The 22,176-nt window shown below is 42.9% G+C and overlaps 2 protein-coding genes across 2 annotated transcripts in view; both read left to right on the forward strand.

The window, feature by feature from the left end:
* Nucleotides 1–15,565, forward strand: part of LOC128377790 (echinoderm microtubule-associated protein-like 6) — a 37,319-nt gene extending 21,754 nt beyond the window's left edge. The window contains 29 exon segments of the mRNA XM_053337595.1: nucleotides 209–229; nucleotides 232–301; nucleotides 401–501; nucleotides 878–913; nucleotides 916–1,079; nucleotides 1,778–1,889; nucleotides 1,964–2,091; nucleotides 3,222–3,363; nucleotides 3,598–3,750; nucleotides 3,848–3,979; nucleotides 4,187–4,275; nucleotides 4,497–4,664; nucleotides 4,877–5,078; nucleotides 5,624–5,750; nucleotides 5,876–5,954; nucleotides 6,112–6,241; nucleotides 6,324–6,422; nucleotides 8,048–8,068; nucleotides 11,470–11,643; nucleotides 11,731–11,939; nucleotides 12,143–12,300; nucleotides 12,756–12,870; nucleotides 13,073–13,261; nucleotides 13,617–13,789; nucleotides 13,897–14,059; nucleotides 14,184–14,287; nucleotides 14,546–14,699; nucleotides 14,802–14,902; nucleotides 15,452–15,565. Coding sequence (XP_053193570.1) covers nucleotides 209–229; nucleotides 232–301; nucleotides 401–501; nucleotides 878–913; nucleotides 916–1,079; nucleotides 1,778–1,889; nucleotides 1,964–2,091; nucleotides 3,222–3,363; nucleotides 3,598–3,750; nucleotides 3,848–3,979; nucleotides 4,187–4,275; nucleotides 4,497–4,664; nucleotides 4,877–5,078; nucleotides 5,624–5,750; nucleotides 5,876–5,954; nucleotides 6,112–6,241; nucleotides 6,324–6,422; nucleotides 8,048–8,068; nucleotides 11,470–11,643; nucleotides 11,731–11,939; nucleotides 12,143–12,300; nucleotides 12,756–12,870; nucleotides 13,073–13,261; nucleotides 13,617–13,789; nucleotides 13,897–14,059; nucleotides 14,184–14,287; nucleotides 14,546–14,699; nucleotides 14,802–14,902; nucleotides 15,452–15,476 — 3,539 coding nt within the window. The 3' untranslated portion in view covers nucleotides 15,477–15,565.
* LOC128377823 (NACHT, LRR and PYD domains-containing protein 12-like) overlaps nucleotides 1–22,176 on the forward strand; it is a 419,396-nt gene that overhangs the window by 298,970 nt on the left and 98,250 nt on the right. The window lies entirely within an intron of this gene.

Raw genomic sequence — 22,176 nt, forward strand, 5'->3', positions numbered from 1 at the left:
TCTCTCTCTCTCTCTCTCTCTCTCTCTCTCTCTCTCTGTCTCTCTCTCTCTCTCTGTCTCTCTCTCTCTCTCTCTCTCTCTCTCTCTCTCTCTCTCTCTCTCTCTCTGTCTCTCTCTCTCTGTCTCTCTCTCTCTCTCTCTCTCTCTCTCTCTCTCTCTCTCTCTCTCTCTCTCTCTCTCTCTCTCTCTCTCTCTCTCTCTCTCTCAGCTGATGGGAAGAGTTTGGTTTCTGTGGAATCGATGAATTTCACTCCATCGTCATCTGGGACTGGAAGAAAGGAGAGCGACTGGCCAAAGCCAGGTAAACCTGATGTTCTTAAATCACGTGTTCGACATTTGTTCAACATTTTAGATTTAACGATGACATAAGAAACTCGTCCTCTAACTTTCTTTCCTTCAGGGGTCATAAAGACAAGATCTTTGTGGTGAAGAGTAATCCGTTCAGGATGGACAAGCTGGTGACTGTCGGCATAAAGCACATCAAGTTCTGGCAGCACTCAGGTAGAAACCCTCACTTCCTGTTCACATATAACCATGTGATGTTTAACCCCTCACTTCCTGTTCACATATAACCATGTCATGTTCAACCCCTCACTTCCTGTTCACATATAACCATGTGATGTTTAACCCCTTACTTCCTGTTCAGGTAAAATATAACTGCTGTAAAAACACCACTAATGTCTTTTATTCTGAAATTTGGTGACTTTTCCTAAAATGTGCTCCGAATGTTTGTCATTGAGGCTGTTCTGGGTCAGATGGAGGGAAGGAAGGGAGGGAAGGAAAGAACAAAAGGAGGGAAGGAAGGGAGGGAAGGAAGGGAGGGAAGGAAGGAGGGAAGGAAGAGAGGGGAGTTATATTTATGCTCCTCGTCCACCAGGGGGCGGTCTGACCTTCAAGCGGGGGATCTTCGGGAACCTGGGAAGCAGGAGACGATGATGTCGGCGAGTTACGGGCGCTCGGAGGACCTGGTCTTCTCCGGAGCCACGAACGGAGACGTCTACATCTGGAGAGACACGACGCTCATCAAGACCATCAAAGCCCACGACGGACCCGTGTTCGCCATGTGCTCCCTGGACAAGGTAAGACCCCGACCCGGTAAGACCTGGACAGGGGTGTCAAACTCATTTTCTCTACACAAGTCAATGGAGAAGTAACTTAGAGCTGCATTCTATCAAAAGGCCACCAGGGGGCGACCGTCTCTATACAAGTCAATGGAGAAGTAACTTAGAGCTGCATTCTATCAAAAGGCCACCAGGGGGCGACCGTCTCTATACAAGTCAATGGAGAATTCACCAACTTCTCACTTGATTTCTAACCTCAGTAAACGTTTTCAAAATGTGTTTATGGTCTCAATCGCTAGTTTAAAGCCTTCTTCAATGCAGTATGATGTTCATTTGGGACATTTTGGCCTCCCTGATTTTATATGTGACGATAAAGCAGGGTATGCATTAGGGCGTGGCTACGTCCTGATTGACAGGTCGATTGACCAATGTCCTCGAGATCAAGCCCTCGTAACCATAGCAACCTCCCCGCTCCGCCCATGGCCCCGCCTCATGCCCATATAAGTAGAATCCGTGTTTTTATTTTTTCCCATCATGCACCTGAAATTTTCAAGATGGCGCCGCCCAGATTAGAAACTATTGGCTTCCGAGCAGCAGTCCACAAACCAATGGGTGACGTCACGGATGTTACGTCCATTTCTTTTATACAGTCTGTGGTTTAAACTTCACGTTGATGTCATGGTTAAAGTGTTGTTCGTGTTGCGTTCACTGTCCAGGGCTTCGTGACGGGGGGGAAGGACGGCATCGTGGAGCTGTGGGACGACATGTTTGAACGATGTCTGAAGACGTACGCCATAAAGAGAGCCGCTCTGTCCCCGACCTCCAAAGGTACGCCTCACTTGCTCTTCTTCTTCTTCTTCATGTTTTAATGCTGCAGTGTCTGATCAGCTGTTCCTAAGCAGGACTGCTGCTGGAGGACAACCCGTCCATCAGAGCCATCACCCTGGGACACGGCCACATCCTGCTGGGGACCAAGAACGGAGAAATCCTGGAGATCGATAAGAGCGGCCCGATGACGCTGCTGGTTCAGGTCAGACAGCTTCACTCTGCTGTTACAGTCGTTAAACAGGAACCTGGGATTAGATCATTTACCTTCTACAACCTAACATTTAATAGATTCACTCATGTTAAAATAAGATAATCTAGTTTCTGCTCATAAGCGTTAAAATCTCTTCAGTCACACGATCACATGACTTCCTGTCAGGGTCAGGGTTTGGGTTAGGGTTAGCCCTAACCTGCTGGATGTTGGATCGACTGTTAGAACTGTCCTCACATCAGAGGGTTCTGGGTTCCTTCTGTGTGGAGATCATGTTCTCCAGGTTCCTCCCACAGACCAAGAACATGCAGCTGAGGTGAACTGGAGACTCTAACTAGCTCGTAGGTGTGAACGGTTGTTAGTCTCTACATGTGAGTCCTGATGGACGGGAACCTGTCTGTCAGACCCAACCTCACTAAACACGTTGAATCAATCCTATTAAATCTCTGAGTCATCGAATGGAAAGCAGCTGGACTTGTTTTATGTATATGAAGACTTTTGGCCTCTGATCAGATCAGAAATGTGATCTGATGGAATCAGAGGTTAATAAACATGTTACAGCAGAAACTCTCTGTGTGGGAGAGTAATAGAGACAAAGTCAATGCTGTTAGTAAAACTACAAATATTAACACAGGTGGAAAAACCCTGTAGTGTGTGTATTGTGTGTATTGTGTGATTGTGTCGCCGTCTCCTCGTCTCCATGGTAACAGCAGATTAATACCTGCCTTTCAAAGGTATTTATAGACACAGTTATCGTCAGTAACATTCACTGTGACGAATTACATATTTACATTTTCTCCTCCCTGTATTTTACACACTGGGGTAAATACTTATATGAAATATATGTGAAACATGTTCAAGCTTAAGCATTACCCTAACCCAAGTATTGCACCTTAGGCATTTTCTATTTAACAGATAGACTAAGGTATAAATATTATCTCAGTGAACACGTTTGCAGATCAGCTGCACGTTTTTACACACACTCCTTGATATTAGTGGTGGTAGGTTTACTGTCTGCAGGACGTTTGAGTCTCTGCAGATGAATGATAGCCGCTGTGTGTTGCGTTCAGGGTCACATGGAGGGGGAGGTCTGGGGTCTGATAGCCGTTGTGTGTTGCGTTCAGGGTCACATGGAGGGGGAGGTCTGGGGTCTGGCGGCTCACCCTCAACTTCCTGTCTGCGCCACCGTCAGCGACGACAAGACTCTGAGGATCTGGGAGCTGTCGACCAATCACCGAATGGTCGCCGTCAGGAAGCTGAAGAAAGGTGAGGAAATTAAACGCCTCAAAATATATAAAATATAATCACGTTTAAAATTATTATATTATATCACCTGTTTTATATTTAATACGAGACTGTGTGTGTGTGTGTGTGTGTGTGTGTGTGTGTGTGTGTGTGTGTGTGTGTCCTGTGTGTGTGTGTGTGTGTGTGTGTGTCCTGTGTGTGTGTGTGTGTGTTACCTGTGTGTGTGCGTGTGTGTGTGTGTGTGTGTGTCCTCAGGCGGCCGCTGCTGCTCCTTCTCTCCAGACGGGAAGGCTCTGGCTGTCGGGTTGAATGACGGCAGCTTCCTGGTTGTGAACGCCGACACGTTGGAGGACATGGTGACGTTCCACCACCGCCGGGAACTCATCTCCGACATCCGCTTCTCCCAAGGTACCTGAACTCACCACGCAGCTGTGACCCAGGTGTGACAGTCAGGTGTGATACAGGTGTGTGTGTGTGTGTGTGTGTGTGTGTGTGTGTGTTGCAGATTTGGGGAAGTACCTGGCCGTGGCGTCACATGACTCCTTCGTGGACATCTACAACGTGCTGACCAGTAAGCGAGTGGGGATCTGTAAAGGAGCCGGCAGCTACATCACTCACATCGACTGGGACAACCGAGGTGACTCCGCCCACCTGCTGCTACGCTAATTGTTAGCATGCTGCTACGCTAACTGCTGCTACGCTAACTGTGTTAGCACATAATTAACGTACCAGATGCTAACGTTACTAAGAACCTGATGCTGAAACATTAAGCTAACGTGCTCACATGAAGCCAGCTCCAAAAGACCCCGGGACAGAATAACCAGAACGGTGTCTCTGTTTCCAGGTAAACTGCTGCAGGTGAACACCGGAGCCAAAGAGCAGCTGTTCTTCGAGGCTCCGCGAGGACGCAAGCAGAACATCAGCGTAGCCGAGGTCGGTACATTCTGACATGTCGTCTCACACAGTTGCAGCTGTACTACTGATAAAGTCTCAAAACATATCTTTGAGACTTTACATTCTTCAATTATCCAAATGTTGCCCTTCCAAAGTTTTTTTAAACAACACGTCAAAGCTAACTTAGCTAACTATATATATATGAGGTCGGTGTATTTAAGTCATCACTGTTGCCGTCAACACGTTGCTGTCTGTTGCAGTTTGAGAAGCTGGACTGGGCGAGCTGGACGTCGGTCCTCGGTCCGACCTGTGAGGGAATATGGCCGACGCTGAGCTTCGTTAACGCCACCTCGCTCACCAAAGATCGTAAACTTCTGGCCAGCGGAGACGACTTCGGCTTCATCAAACTGTTCAGCTTCCCGTCGAGGGTGAGACGCCGTCCGCTAGCGATCTCTCACAGGCTAGCTTCACATTATTACTCACTCTTCTACTTCTACTTCTTCCACTTCCTCTTCATCTTCTTCTTCTTCCTCTTCTACTTCTTCTTCTCCTTCTTCTTCCTTTTCCTTTTCTTCTTTTTCTTCTTCTACTCCTTCTTCTTCTTCTTCTTCTTCTTCTTCTTCCTCTTCTTCATCTTCAGGGCCAGTTTGCGAAGTTTAAGAAGTACGTGGGTCACAGCACCAACGTGACCAACGTGCGCTGGTCCAACGACGACTCCGTGCTGCTGTCGGTTGGCGGCGCCGACACAGCGCTGATGATCTGGAGCCGAGAGCCGCCGGGACACAAAGAGAGCAAAGCTGTGGACAGCGAGGAGTCGGACGACGACACAGAGGAGGACGGAGGTAACGAGGAGGAAGGAAGGAGGGAAAGGAGGGAGGAAGGGAGGGAGGACGGAGGTAACGAGACACAGCCGAGGTTTGACGGACGAATCATTTAATTATTTCATCATCGAGAAACAGAAAAAAAGTTCCCAGAGTTTCTAGATAAATTCAGACTGAACTCTGCAGCAAGACATCATGGAGGTTACGACCACTTCAATATAATCAATATATTAAAAAAAGATCAATAAGAGAGATTTGAAATGACCTTTGACCCATTTTATACCAAAAGACTGAATGCTCCTGAACATGTCAAATGGTGTAACCACAAAATGTCAAATGGTGTAACCACAAAAGAATGATAGATATTAAATATGTAAGATCATGCCAAACTAGTTGATATGGTGTTTTATTGACTATTTACTGTTTTTAAGCAACGTTAATTAACGTTAGTTAACTTTCATTAAAGCTGATTTTCTGCTGAACCTGAACTTAGAATAACGACGGTTTCTAAACGACTGTCCTGTTCTCATTCACTTAGTTGTGTTTTTGTGTTTTTGTGTTCTTAGGGTACGACAGCGACGTGGCTCGAGAGAAGGCCGTCGACTACATCACCAAGATCTACTCGGCCAGCATCAGGAACATGTCAGGAACCAAACCTCACCTCCAGCACAAAGAGCTTCCTGTGGAGGAGAGGTACCTTCATCACACATACACACACACAGATAGACACACACACACACACACACACAGATAGACACACACACACACATACACACACACACACACACACAGCTCTCAGTCTGCTCTGTTTCTCTCAGACCTCCGGTGAGCAGAGCGACGCCGGTTCCCGAAAAACTGCTGAAGAACAACGTGACCAAGAAGAAGAAAGCGGTGGAGGTCAGTGAGCCTCGTTAGCATCCGTGGCGTTAGCATCCGTGGCTAACCTGTCACGGCTAAATTACTGTAGAACTCCTGCTGGCGTCTCGTTAGCATGTGTGGCGTTAGCATGTGTGGCTAACGTGTCACATGGCGCTAATCAGCTGATGTGTTTCAGGAACTCGTGTTGGAGCATGTTTTCGGGTACCGAGGCTTCGACTGCCGGAACAACCTGCATTACCTCAACGACGGCGCCGACATCATCTTCCACACCGCGGCCGCCGTCGTCATCCAGAGTCTGTCCTCCGGTGGGTCCAACACGCCGGCCGGCCGCCCTATTTAAAACGTGGTTAATGCTGACGTCACACTTCCTGTTTCCTGTCCCCGCAGGAACTCAGAGTTTCTACCTGGAGCACACGGACGACATCCTGTGTCTGACCGTCAACCAGCACCCGAAGTACCAGAACATCATCGCCACGGGACAGATCGGTGAGTTCAGCCTCATTGAACCTCTTTTCTCTGGTGGTTTCAGGCCACAGCGCCCCCTACCTGTCGGGTTTATTAACACATTAATAATCAGTGAGGTACGATGAACTGCTCTTCTTCCCTTAGTTTGTATTTTAGTTGTGAGAGATTAGAGTCGATAAGCATTCACTGATATTACAACCCCTCCCATTTTATCTTATTGTCTGTGTTTATGATGCTGTTTATGTTCATGTTGAGACGCAGCTGTGGATTTAATTTGGTCATATGAGAAAGTAAACAGTTGCAGACGGGTTCACAATGTAAAAATATGGTTACAGTTTTATATCTGATATATTTAGAATATTAAGCTCATTTTTCTTTCATTTGAGACAATTTTTTTTTTTTTTTTAAGTATATTTTTTGGGGCTTTTTGCCTTTAATGTTCAGGTTAGTAGAGAGAGACAGGAAACAGGAGGCAGAGAGGGGGGGAATGACACGCAGGATAAGACCGCTTGGTGCGGGATTCGAACCGGGGTCGCCTGCAGCGAGGACTGTAGCCTCAACACATGGGGCGGGAGCTCTACCCACTGAGCTATGCTCAACCCCTTGAGACAGAAATTAATGTAAAACAACATGTTATATTTAATCATAAAAATGTGTATTAGAAACATCAGAATCTAGGTTTTTACACATTTTGAACAATTGAATATAACTTTGTGTTTTGCATGAGTTTCCGTCTCAAATGAAAGAAAAATTAGTTAAATATTAAAAATATATCAGATTTAAAACTGTAACCTTATTTTTATATTTGGCGCCAGATGAACTTTGTGTTTTTAAAGTCGGGCTCGTTCGTCTGCAGCTGTTTTAACTTCCTGTGATGATGATGTCACTGAAACACAAACTGCACTTTAGGTCCTTTTACTTCTTTTTTTGATCAAGGTCTTTTTTTATTATTTTCAAATATGACAAAAAATATACAATTCTTACATGAAACAGTCATGTCTAGTTCCTGTACATTCAGAACAACTTCCCAATGCCCCCCACCCACAGGTACTGGATCATCAGTACATTTCCATAAATCCAGACATCCACACAAAAAGTAAATTAAAAAATAAAAAGATAAAAACACAAACAAACAAGGTACATACACATTTGGGTTACATAGATATGTTAGTAGCTGCTGTGCCTTCCACAAGGGAAATAAATGGCTGCCAAATGACATAACATTTTCTGGTGAACCCTCTTACAGTATATATAGTAATTTTTTCTAAATGAACATGACTCATAACCTCCCTGATCCATTGGCCATATGTCGGGGAGGCGGGGACGGGGGGGCATCCTTCCATTTAAACAGGATAAGTCTCCTAGCCAACAAAGAGCAGAAGGCGAGAAAAAGTGGCATCTACCGGAGCCACACCAGACAGTGAGGTCAGGGGAGATGGGTATACTGTTTTTCCACATAGGTCCTTTTACTTCTTATACGACTATACGTCCTCAGTGGAGGCTCCATGCAGCAGCTCTCTGCAGGAGCTTATGGTCTTCCTAATCAGCTGTTTTATTGATCATTGCATGAACTGGCTGCTTTTTGCCCATCGCACCTCTTTTCTGTTTCCTGCTTCGTCATTGTCACGCCTCACCTTCATCTCCAGGTGACATCACAGACCTCCCAGGTAAGACCCTGCTCAGCTCGCTCATCTCTCACCCATTCACCCACATGTTCATGTTGTCTCTGCCGTGGACGTGTTTAACCTCTCGGTGTTGTTCGCTGCTGGTGTGTAGAGGCCGAGGTGTCCGGTGAGTATCTGCAGTCAGGATCCTGCTCAGGTCTGGACTAGTCCTGGTTCTAGCTCGCCCCCCCTTCAGAGACCATGTCGACACTAATGAGGATTCACATGAAAACACCAGTTTGTCTCCATTCACACTAAAAACTACTTTTCCATCATTAAAACTTATGTTCTAAAATAAAGTTTAAACAAACGGCCGTTTCAGTTCATTCCTCCAGAAATGTGATTTTTTGCAAATGTTCACAAATTGAAGAAATCAAGAGAGAACCTCAATTTCAGATAAATTCCACCATGTTTCCTCCTGAAATATGTGTGAGCAGCTGCTGGTTGTGGTATAAGTGACGTCATCGCAGCATTTAGTGAGGATTCAGACCTCCAGCAGGTTATAGAGAAGCTCCATTCATTAAAAATGGCACCAAAGACTAAAGAAGAAGAACTTTATGAGCTCTGAGACCGAGGTCCGGCTCTCAGAAACAGATCAACAGAGATTACTAGTTAAACTAAGTGATGAAATTAAAGCTCCAGAGAAAATGACCCATGCTGTGAACACAGAGATAAAAACGAAATGATTTGACATTTAACGTCTCGCTGAGTCAGCAAAAAAATAAATGAATAAAAGTAAATAACAAAATACTCAGTTTGCATTGTGGACAAGTTTCAGCTGTTAATATTTATATTGTAAGCAGGCATTATATCATAGTTTCAGTTTAAATGATGATATCATGCCTAACGTGTCAAATATTACTTTAATACTAAAGTAATATTTGTACACACGGTCTGCAACACTAAACGTTTTGTTCGTACCTGAGAGAAAATCCTAAATACGAGACAATGCAGCAAATTCTTGTAGATTCTCTCTTGTACGTTATACATTATCTCACAGAAGTGAGTACACCCCTCACATTTTTGCAAATATTTTATTATATCTTTTCATGGGACAACACTATAGAAATGAAACTTTGATACAATTTAACAGTAAATCCATAAGCTATACAAGCTGTACACGTATATCAACGTTTCATTTCTATAGTGTAGTCCCATGAAAAGATGTAATAAAATATTTGCAAAAAAGTGAGGGGTGTACTCACTTCTGTGAGATACTGTATATGAACAAATCTCAGAGTGTTTCTTGCATGAGTCTGTAATCACCTGATTACGTAGAAAGCACCCAGGAATAATGACCTGTTAAATAAAGCGTGATCGAGGTTTTTCTGTTTGTGCAGGAACACGTGAATAATTAGTGTGGATGGAAAACTTAAATAAGTGTTTTCATGTTTCTCCACATTAATGTGAGCAAGGCGTTAGAGAACGTAAAGCCGTCAGACTCAGGAACGAGCCTTGCTTCTGTCCGCATGTTAAACTAGCCGAGCTAGCTGGTTTCTGTTCGTGTCTGTTCGTCGTCAGGCTGTCGTCTGGTAGAAGCTGGACTTGGATCTGTGGGTTTGATGCAGATGATTTTATTGCATGAACGTCAGGCATGACTGTTTTATTAACCCTTTACAGCCACGATCACATCTGGACAGAATGAATGTTACTGTAGAGCAGAGGAGTCAAACTCATCTTCATTCAAGGGCCACATACAGACCAATTTGATCTCATGTGGGCCGGATTATTAAAAAGATGGAGGGAGCGATGGATGGAAGAAAGCGAGGGAAGAAAGGAAGGAAATGAGAAGGAAAGGAAGGAAAGACAGGCAAAAAGAAGGAGGGAAGAAATGTAAGGACAGATGGAAGGAAAGAAGGAAGGAAATAAGAATGGAAGGAAGGAAAGACAGACAGGCAAAAGGAAGGAGGGAGAAAGGTAGGAAAGACAGATGGAAGGAAGGACAGAAGGAAGGAAGGACAGATGGAAGGAAGGACAGAAGGAAGAAAGGGAGGAAGGACAGATGGAAGGAAGGATAGAGAGATATTCATCATGAAGTCTGTTTATTTAAAGAGCTCATTTAATACATCAGTGAGGTTAATAATACAGAAAATAAGTTGGTAGAATATAAAAGACAAATCAGAAGCAGTTCTTTAATTAAAGGTGATGATTGGTGGAGAAGCTGTGAATGTAAACTGTTCCATAGTCATTGATCACTTTTGGACTTTATTAGGAATGTTGAATAGTGACAGGAAGCTGATCAGAAGATCTGAGGAAACGTAGAGAAGAGATGAAGAGATGTAAACTGGTGATGGCTCAGTCAGCGCTTCAGAAACATCCAAAATAATCTTAAAATGAATCTCAGGAAGTTTCTAACATCAGACAGATTTACAGATCTTTCTTTAAACCTAAAAAAATTTAACTGAAAATGTGAAGTAATAAAATAAAATGATAATGATATAGTTCATCTATTTTCTTCTGTTCAGTTGTTTTCAGCAGTGACACTGAACTCTGTTTGTTAGACTTCAGACTTCAGAAGAATTCAGTCCTGTGTGATTCTGGCTGAAGGTGTTGATGCTGTTTGCTGTAAATGTTTGGATGCAGGATTTTGATTTTTACGAACTCTGAATCCAAAACCCAGACCTGCTCTGTTGAGTCAGCATGTCAGTACCAGTCCGCTCCTGATTGAAGCATTGAATGATGCCTGAGTAGATTCAGATCTATCGATTGGTCTACTTATGTCCTCCCGTAACTAACAAATCAAAGTCCTTTCCCCCTCATTGGTTCCTTGACCCGTGTGTTCCCTCTTTGGTTCCTTGATTCTTTGTTCTATGAACTCTTTGATCCCGTGTGACCCCACTGTTCTGCTGTTCTGCTGTTCATCTGTTTTTGGTTCCTTGACTACCTTTTTATACCATAGGTGCTTGATTCCCATGTTCCTCAGGTTCCTCAGGCCCTTGTCTGCTTCAGTGCCTTTGGTTTCCCTAAGTGCCTTCAGTAATGTTCCTGGAATCCTCAGTTCCTTAGTCCCTTGATACTGTGGTTCTAAGTTTCCTTGGTCAAAGGGTTCCTCAACCAATTTATTGAGATCAAGGCCACTGAAACGTTTTGGTTTTGAGTGACTTGAATGACCAAAGTCATTTGTTCCACAGTTGCTAAGATGTTATGGATGTATGAAGGTCCTTGGTTACCCTTGGTTCTTTGGTTCTTTGAATCCTTAGCTACCTACCCTAGATCCTTGGTCCCACAGTATCTGAAGTCTGTGGTTCTCAGGTTCCTTGGACCTATGGACTTGCTTGGTTCCTTGGCTACCTGAACACCTTGGGTCATTGGTTCCACAGTTCCTTGGGTCCTTAGGTCCTAGGCCGCTTGATGCCGCGGCTCCTTGGTTCTTTGGTTCCTATGGTTCTGATCTTTTCTCACAGGTCTCGCCCCATCCATCCATGTGTGGGACGCCATGACCAAGCAGACGCTGTCCATCCTCCGATGTTCTCATGCTAAAGGAGTCGGCTACGTCAACTTCAGTGCCACAGGAAAGCTGCTGCTGTCCGTTGGCGTGGAGCCTGAACACGCCATCACCGTGTGGAGGTGGCAGGAAGGTACCAAAACTTTATTTTACTTTCATATCAGCTTTCTCCCTGTTTCCTTTTGGAGATATCCACAGTGACCTCTGACCTCTCTGCCAGGCACCAAGGTGACCAGTAAAGGCGGCCACGCTGAGCGGATCTTTGTGGTGGAGTTCAGACCGGACTCTGACACTCAGTTTGTGTCTGTGGGAATCAAACACATCAAGTTCTGGACGCTGGTCGGAGGTTCGCTCATGTACAAGAAAGGCGTGATCGGCGCAGTGGAGGATGGACGCATGCAGACCATGTTGTCTGTGGCCTTTGGTGCCGTAAGATGGATATTTTTAACATTTTATCAGTGGTGGCTTTTTACTTTCCAGAACTTTAGGAACTAACTGTAAAGGGTCACTAAAGCAAAGCACAGATTTAGTGATGTTGTTAAAGTTTTGAACTGAACTAGAAAATAAATAAATAGTAATTAATTACAGCAGTTGCGATTAATTTGTTTTAAGTCATTGTTTGTCTCATGTAGAACAACCTGACGTTTACTGGTGCTATAAACGGAGATGTGTACGTCTGGAGGGAGCACTTCCTGGTGCGTGTGGTGGCGAAGGCACACAGTGGTCCGGTCTTCACCATGTACACCACGCTAAGGGACGGACTCATCGTCACCGGGGGGAAGGAACGGCCGTGAGTTACCACAAATCTACATGCTTCATCCTCGATACTGCTTAGAAACAAACAACTGGTTCCTTCATATTCACAGAAGTGTTCGGTTTATTCAGCGTATTCAACTTCTGACTGATAAGGAGCTTGTAGGTGAGGATTTTGGTTAGTTGATCTGGATCCTTACTTGCTTCTGTTGCAACAGCTGCTAGTCTTTTTAGTAGTTACCTGGTGGCATGTAAGCCCTGTAACTCTCCCAGTCAGACCAGATCTGTATGGGCTCAGTATCTGTCAGGGAAAGAACAGAGGGGTCTGCTGGGACTCTCAGCTAGAACATCTACAGGAACCCTGACCTCTGCAAGACACAGCACAGCAGTCACCATCTTGATACCACTTATTTTTGTAGCTGACAGTCCCTTAGGAAGATCTTTTGGAAGTATTAGGAGTGAATGTGTGATGTTTTGTTGGTGTGTTTGCAGCACTAAGGAGGGGGGTGCTGTGAAGCTTTGGGACCAGGAGATGAAGCGCTGCAGAGCGTTTCAGCTGGAAACTGGCCAGCCGGTGGAGAACGTCCGATCTGTCTGCAGAGGGAAGGTACGAGCTAGATCTGAAACCTTTTAACTGAAATGTCAGAGTCAGTTACAACAAACACTGCAGAGCTTTAAGTCCATGTGCAATTTCTAGTTTTGTAAATGTCCAGCTCGCAGTGTACTGTGGTATCTCTGTATCTGGATTCCTGCCACTGTAAAAACAACTTCAAACATTTAACCATGTCTGCTCTACTTTAATGTTTCAGGGTAAAATCCTGGTGGGAACCAAAGATGGTGAGATCATCGAGGTTGGAGAGAAGAACGCTGCCTCCAATACGATGATCAATGGACACACTCAAGGAGGGATCTGGGGTTTGGCAACTCACCCTTTCAAAGACGTCTTCATCTCCGCCAGCGATGATGGAACCATCCGAATATGGGACCTCGCTGACAAGGTACCTGTTTGAGGACTGAGGACTCTCTGCTATCAGCGTTATTTAGATCAAGAAACACAGTTTGTGTTTTTGTCTCGCTGTAAAAGAACCGTCCACACCAAGAACTGTCACTAGAAATATATAGTTTTAAAAATTGTTCTAATTCAAGTGTCAAGAGTCCACACCATAATTATAATGACAACATACATACATACTGCAGACACTGCTGGAATAAGCAGCGCATGCTTTGTGCTGCTGTTTACAGGATTGTCCATAAGTGTGGATGCTTACGTTATAGTTTATCAGTCTTGGTGTGGAAGGCCCTGAAGACTGCAGCCTGTTAACTGTCTGCTCATATTTTATTGTTTTCTGGTAGAAACTACTGAACAAGGTGAGTTTGGGTCATCCTGCCAAGTGCACATGCTACAGCCCCAACGGAGAGATGGTTTCTATCGGCATGGAGAACGGAGAGTTCATCGTCCTGCTGGTCAACTCGCTCACTGTCTGGGGCAAGAAAAGGGACCGCAGCGTCGCCATCCAGGACATACGGTAGGACATCAGGGTTTAACAGATATCAGAAGACACAGCAGTACATCATTCTGTACCAGCCTACACACATTTATAATGAGCTGAACTCTTTGTGGTTTGTGTTTTAGGTTCAGTCCAGATAACCGGTTCCTGGCGGTGGGCTCAGTTGAAAGTGCTGTGGATTTCTACGACCTTTCTCTTGGACCTTCCCTCAACCGGATTGGTTACTGTAAGGACATACCGGGCTTCGTCATCCAGATTGACTTCTCTGCTGACAGCAAACACATCCAGGTTAAAAGACTATAAACCTTCAGTCTCTCTTATTGCATGTTGTTTATGGCCAAAGTGTATTCGGTCAGAAAAATGATTGCATGCATCAGTGAAATAATTAAAACCTCCCTCATTTCCATCCCAGGTGTCTACCAGCACCTACACTCGGCAGGTGCACGAAGTTCCTTCTGGGAAGGTCGTCACAGAGCCGTTTGCCATTGAGAGGATCACATGGGCTACCTGGACCAGGTGAGTCTCACTGAGGCTTTCACAGGGGTCAGATAAAGCCTTTATATATTAGGAAAATAATTTAGCACTTAAGCGTCTTAATGGTAGAATTTAAGGAACTGCCTGCACCTATAGAGCTGAGGGAACATAGTGTTGATCTTAAAGAACATACTGTGGAGTTTAAGGAACATATTGGTAGACTATAGAAACATGAGGTTGTTGGATTGATCAGATATTGATCAGATATTGATCAGTGCTGTTTCCTCTTGGTTTTTCCAGCATCCTGGGTGACGAGGTTCTCGGTGTTTGGCCCCGTAACGCTGAGAAGGCCGACGTGAACTGCGCTTGTGTTTCCCACGCTGGCCTCAACCTGGTGACCGGAGACGACTTCGGCCTCATCAAGCTCTTTGATTTCCCGTGCTCGGAAAAATTTGTGAGTTGATTTTATACGACCGTAACTTCTCAGAGCCTTCACACGTGTTTGTCTTCAGCAGATAATCTGGGATGTTTTCACCTCCTTCTGATGTTTTCACAGGCGAAACACAAGCGTTACTTCGGTCACTCTGCTCACGTGACCAACGTTCGCTTCTCCTGTGATGATAAGTACGTGATCAGCGCCGGCGGCAGCGACTGCAGGTGAAAACAAACCTCTCACTGGGGATTTCCACAGGGTCCGTCAGCGGCGCGGAACAGTTGCGCTACGGTTTAGCTCCGTCCTCTGCCCGGCGTCAACTCACACCGGGAGCGTTACAGCAGCGGGGCTCTGGGAGAGAAATCTGCCTTTTAAAATGAAGTTGCTCTGTTAATACAGTAATTACGGCAGCCCAATCAAATCCCAACGAGTGCCTTTAGTCTACTGTAATTACTGTAGTAGCTAGTCTACCGTAATTACTGTAGTAGCTACTCTACTGTAATTACTGTAGTAGCTAGTCTACCGTAATTACTTTAGTAGCTAGTCTACTGTAATTACTGTAGTAGCTACTCTACTGTAGTTACTGTAGTAGCTAGTCTACCGTAATTACTGTAGTAGCTAGTCTACCGTAATTACTGTAGTAGCTAGTCTACCGTAATTTAAAACTGGTACTTTGCTAATGTATATGATAATTAGAGAGTCGGGATAGAGCTAGGATTTACTTAAATTGATTCATGTCCTCATAAATAATTAATCTGTTTCTTCTTCTGCAGTTTATTTGTGTGGAAATGCCAGTGAGTCCTCCACAATCCTCCATCAGTCTTCTTTTCTTCTCCTGTGATGCTGCACTCACCTGAAGCTTCAGTCCCTTTACCTGAGAACAGGAACAGGAAGTTACCTGCAGAGCGACGCCGGCCGGGATCGAACCTGTGACGCTCCGTTCTCGTCGCTCTTCGTATGCAGACGATCTCAGAAAAGATTTTTAAAAAAGAGAGAAGTGCAGTTTTTCTTTACAGACGTGGTAGCTGTTTCATGTAGCAGTGTCAGTGTCAGTCGGTGCCTTTTCACAAAACTCTGACCAAACATTTGATAAAACGTGATTTATAACTGTGGTGCTATGAAACGTGATCATTTAGGGCTTTTACAAATATGATGAAGAGTACTGTCGTTGTAATGTGTGTTTTTGTATCTCGTACTGTATGATGATGATGATGATGATGATGATGATGATGATGATGATGATGAAGATGTAGTTATATTTTATTGCAGCGAGCCGAGCCGTTCTTTCCTTCTTTCCTTCCTTCCTCCCTTTCTTCCTTCCTTTCTTCTTTCCTTCCTCCCTTCCTTACTTTCTTCTTTCCTTCCTTCCTTCCTCCTTTCCCTCCTTCCTTCTGTCCTTCTTTCCTTCCTTCCTCCCTTTCTTCTTTCCTCCCTTTCTTCCTTCCTTCCTTCCCTCCTTCCTTCCTTCTTTCCTTCCTTCTTTCCTTCATTTCTTTTTTCTGTCCTGCCTTCCTCCCTCCCTCCTTCTCTTTCCCCTCCTTCCTTCTTTCCCTCATTCCTTCTTCCTCCCTCCTTTCCTTCCTTCTTTCCTCCCTCTTTCCTTCTTTCCTCCCTTTCTTCCTTTTTTCTGTCCTTCCTCCCTCTCTCCTTCTCTTTCCCCTCCTTCCTTCCTCCCTTCCTTCTTTCCTTCTTTCCTCCCTTCCTTCCTTTTTTCTGTCCTTCCTTCCTCCCTCCCTCCTTCTCTTGCCCCTCCTTCCTTCTTTCCCTCATTCTTTCTTCCTCCCTCTTTTCCTTCCTTCTTTCCTCCCTCCTTCTTTCTTTCCTCTCCTTTTTGTATCTCGTACTGTATGATGATGATGATGATGATGATGATGATGATGATGATGATGATGATGATGATGAAGATGATGTAGTTATATTTTATTGAGCCGAGCCGTTGCATCAGGCTCCTCGTACAGAACTGATGTAAAATATAGATAATTATAATATTAATAAGGGAAAGATGGATCTGTGTTTGATCCCAGTTGTAAAAAAACGAAGAGACAATAGTTTAAATAAAACTTACAAAAAAAAAATCTACCTCAAAATACGATGAAGTGAAACTAAATAAGAGTAGATAATATTTAAGGTAGAACATTCAGATTTAATAGGATAACATTTTAATGAAGCGTGCGGACAACTGCTAAACATTTCTGTCCACTAGGCGGCGCTGTGAGAGAACGTCTGAGGATTAAAGAGCAAAACCAACCAAAACACTTATTAAAATGATGATTAGACTGAATCAGCTGATGACTTCCTGCTCTACAGAACGAAGGAGGGAGGAAAGGAAAGGAGGGAGGAAGGAGGGAAGAACCAAAACACTTATTAAAATGATCATTAGACTGAATCAGCTGATGACTTCCTGCTCTACAGAACCTGTGGAACAGAGATGCTGCTAACTTGGTGTCATGTTCCCATTCAGTTTGTCTTTTATTTAAATATACAGATGAACACAAAGTTCTGACAAAAAGAGCAAATGTTAAAATATAAACGCTAAAATTGGTGATGAATACATTACAGTCCATTTCCTGTTGCTGTTTCACAACAAAAGCATCCATTTGATTCTCCTATGCAAAGCTTTTAATGTGAAACAACAGCATCATCAACTTTATTCATTCATTTATTTATTTATTTATTTATTGTCACATTCATAAATGTTGCTTTACAGTCTGGACAAATGTCACAAAATCACCCAAAGAAACTAATTTAAATATGAAATAGTGAGATAATTTATCCTTTAAAGACAATAACAAAAATAACAAAAAGGGAATTATGAGTTTAAGGACTTTATATTGTCAGCTCTGACGTCTGACTGGTGAAAATGAACAAATCATCTTCCAACTCAGTTTGCAGTTCATGTTTAATTCATCTCTGAACAGGAAGTAGTTTTGAAAAAAAAAAAAAAGTCCTCATATGGGGAGAAAGAGGTGTTTATGAACGAGGACAGCAGGTCAAAGTTCAGCAGAGTGAAGTTTAAAGTCGTCTCCATATGAGGAGGCAGGAGGTTAAAGTTGAACCTTCAGAAATAAATCAAACTTTAATGGAGTCTCTTGTTTCCTGCTGGAGCTCCGCAGGGTCCAAACACGCTTCCTTCAATTACAGGTTACCATAGCAACAAGAGCGACGCCTCCACTAGCTAACGTTAAACAGCCTGATGAACAGCTGACGAGTCTCTACTGTCATCTACTATTTTTGTACATTACAACATATTACATATTAATGACATATTTTAAAGATATTAAACCATAAATGTTGATAATTTTATACCCTGAAAAAGAATATCTGACATCCTGAGAATGAAACTGTAGAACTTTTATTTCATTTTGTCCCCGAATGTAAAAGTGGAATAATGTCAGTAAGATGTTTAACTGGTTTCATTTCATTTAACGAAACATGAAAAGATGTTCGCTACTGTTCCAGTGTTGTGAGATCATCTAAAGATCAGTCTTTAATAAAGTGAATTAATGAACCCAGCATGATAACTGTCCTGTTATTAACTATTCATATTATTATTACTATAACTATTATTAACTACGCTAACATTAGCCACACAAACACTTATGTTTATTTTAGTTTAATTCGAAATGACAAAGTTTGGCAGATAATGAAAGCTGACGTTATCCAGCTGATTAAATGGTTTCTAAATATCAGCTGAAAGCACATTAAAGGAACAGCTAGCTAGCTTAGCACAAGGTAAGTCAGATTAGCCCCAAAGCTAACTAGCATAATGACAATAGGTGCCAATAGCTAATTAGCATGCCATCGAGGCTAATTTAAATTATTGGCTTCAGGAATGAAAGGAAAGCTAGGCTAACAGTTTCCCTCTACTTCCAGTCTTTGTGCTAAGCTAGGCTAACAGTTTCTTACATTCAGGTTCTGGATCCTAAAAAAATCATTTTGGCTTTTTTTCTCATTTGTCAAATTTTGTCATCAGAATAAAAAGTTTACGGAGAAAGTTTATTCTGTGTAGAAGATGTGTAATTAAATATTTTATAATAAAGATGTAAAACATGTTGGTAGTGAGTTTTTAACATATTTCATATTTCAACATAGAAGAAGCAGCTCAAACAGACGCAGTGAGTCATTATTATTATTATTATTATTATTATTATTATTATTAATAGTTTTAATAGTTTTAGTATTTGACAGATGTTTTTATTGTCTTTAACAGTAAAGAGAGAATTTAACCCTCCTGTTGTCCTCGAGTGAAGGAAGGGAGCAAGGAAGAAAGGAAGGATGGAAGGAAGCAGGAGAGACCTTTTTGTGTGTTTATTTGCATTGTATTGTTTTTATTGATTGTGTGTAATTCACTGATTTGAAGTGTTTCTCTCCTGAGTGTCTGAAGGACCGCCCCTGCAGTAAATTGGCACACCTGTAGCCAGGTAGCAATTACCTTCCCACACAGACAAGAAGAGGACTCAGAGCAGGACTGAGGAGGACTGGCAGAAGGGAACAAAGACAGCAGAGAGAAAAGGACACCAGACGGAAAGGGTCGGCCAAAGACTCGCTGGCTGAGTGGATTGCCACGCCTGTGCAAAGGAGGCGAGTAAAACAATTCAGACCTGCTGTGTGGGTACAATTGGTGCCTTTACTCTGTGTTTTCTCTTTCCTGAGGCTCCTCCAGAGCCGGCTCACCAGAGCAGAGCCAGTGTATCAAGCGCCCCGCTAACAGCTGCAACAATACAGAGCACACTAAGGCCGTAGCCACGCCCTCGACTCCCCCTTACTGTACCTTCCTTTTTGGACAGAACCCCTGGAACTAAGGTGGAGTACAGACCGTTAAAGGGGGCACCATCGACTGTCTGGCCAGCTTTTTGGGATCCCCGTTAAAGACTGTGTCCCCTCTGTCTCCCCCATTTTTGACTGTTTTAACAAAGCCTGCCTGTGTTATTGAACTTTGACTGACTCTGTCTGTGTGCTTGTGTGCCCGAGATTTAAGAAACCTGTGACACGTACACATGAGGATATTTCCCCTTCTATAATCTGATCAAACTATGATCATTAAAATAATAATAGCACTAGATTAGAAAGACACAGTCACATTTTACTCCTCCACAAATTCCAAAAATGAGCCTCAAATCTGTTCACAAGTTATATTTCACTTATATTTCCTCTTTACTAGAAATATAAGTTTTCTCATAGAAGACGCTGCAGTACTTTTACTGTAATACTGCATACTACATCACTATAATACTGCAGTACTTTTACTGTAATACTGCATACTACATCACTATAATACTGCAGTACTTTTACTGTAATACTGCATACTACATCACTATAATACTGCAGTACTTTTACTGTAATACTGCATACTACATCACTATAATACTGCAGTACTTTTACTGTAATACTGCATACTACATCACTATAATACTGCAGTACTTTTACTGTAATACTGCATACTACATCACTATAATACTGCAGTACTTTTACTGTAATACTGCATACTACATCACTATAATACTGCATACTACATCACTATAATACTGCAGTACTTTTACTGTAATACTGCATACTACATCACTCATAATACTGCAGTACTTTTACTGAAATACTGCATACTACATCACTATAATACTGCAGTACTTTTACTGTAGTACTGCATACTACATCACTATAATACTGCAGTACTTTTACTGTAATACTGCATACTACATCACTATAATACTGCAGTACTTTTACTGTAATACTGCATACTACATCACTATAATACTGCAGTACTTTTACTGTAATACTGCATACTACATCACTATAATACTGCAGTACTTTTACTGTAATACTGCATACTACATCACTATAATACTGCAGTACTTTTACTGTAATACTGCATACTACATCACTCATAATACTGCAGTACTTTTACTGTAATACTGCATACTACATCACTATAATACTGCAGTACTTTTACTGTAATACTGCATACTACATCACTATAATACTGCAGTACTGCTGCAGCAGTTCATTTCCTGTTTGTGGCTTCCTGCTTTTAAACTTCCACTTTTGTACTTTGTACTGTGACTCAGATATTTTCTCCGTGTGAAGCTCGGGTAAGTGACAGTTTTCAGTTATTTGACAGTAAAAAGTGTAAAGAGCAGAAAGTGAAGCTGCTGTTAGTGTTGAGAGGAGCTCAGCTCAGTTAACAGCTGACTCTGATTAGTCCAGGACTGAGTGGGAATCAACTTTGATCCAGAACAGACTCAGACAGACTTTTTCTCTCAGTCCGCCATTTTGTCAGTTTGGTCTTTCTATAATAATATTATAAATACTCAGTTGTGTACTATATAGTAGTCTATATACTGTATACTATGGAGTAGTCTATACTACAGAGTATACAGGGAGCAGATGTTAAATGTATCATCATGTTAATGGAGGTTTTCCTCTGACAGCTTGAACTTCATTTATTGTTCAGAGAGAAAAAGACAGGTGAGAAATGATGTTGGATTAGATTCCTGTCCAGTGAAATAGTGTGGTGTTACACAGGTACAGATGTCATTACTCTGATGTCATTAGATTAGTAGAGAATGAACAGTCAGAGAGCAGCAGCAGGGTAACAAGGCGGAGGAGAGAGGGAGTCATGTGACTCATTTCACTTCTGAGGAAACTCTGAATAAAGTCAGTCTGCTGCTTCAGTTTTACTGTCATCACACAATCCAGGACTGTACAGTGAAATGCAGCTGAGACACAAACACATGTCATTAGAATGAGAGAAGTGAAATAAAGCAGTTAGAGTCAGTTTGTGAGGTCCAGCTGCTGCAGTGTGATCCAACAGTCCTGCAGTAAATCCTCCTTCATCAAGCTTTAATGTTCACTTTGTGTTCATTCAGCTTCTTGCTCATTTTGGAGGCTGCACTTTGTGCTGCTGTTGAATGATATTGTTCTACTGAGAGCTGTTTCTCATATTTAGTCCATTTCTATCAATGAGGGTGGACTAAATAATAGAAACAGCTGATGTTCAAAGCATCAGAGAACAGTAGAGAGAACAGTAGAGAGTCAGTGATGCAGGAACCTGAAGCTGTTCACCTGTTCCACCTCAGCTCCTTTCATGTAGACACACTCATGTGTCTTCACCTCCCGTCTCCTAAAATCTATCAGCTGATTGGTTTAGCTGATGTTGAGTAGCAGCCTGTCAGATGTTTGTCTCCTGGCTGTTTGTAATGGATGATGGTGGTGTGGTCCCTCCTCCAGCTGTCAGTAGAAGCACATTTGATGTTTGTAGACTTTGACAGTGAAGTGATGATGAAGTGACAGCAGCCTCACATCAGATGGACTGATGAAGGAGAATCAGCAGCATCTTCTCTCTCTGTGTTTCCTCCACAGCTGAAGCTCCAAAGTCTCTGTGACTGGATGTGAACTGAGCAGCTGAACATCTTCCATGTTGTAGTGAGTGAGTGCAGCTCTCCCAGCAGCTGTTTCTCTGCTATGGATCAGTGTGAGGACAGAGAGGAGGGAGTCCCTCCCT

The sequence above is a fragment of the Scomber japonicus genome, chromosome 2 (assembly GCF_027409825.1).
Source record: "Scomber japonicus isolate fScoJap1 chromosome 2, fScoJap1.pri, whole genome shotgun sequence".
NCBI classification, from domain to species: Eukaryota; Metazoa; Chordata; class Actinopteri; order Scombriformes; family Scombridae; genus Scomber; species Scomber japonicus.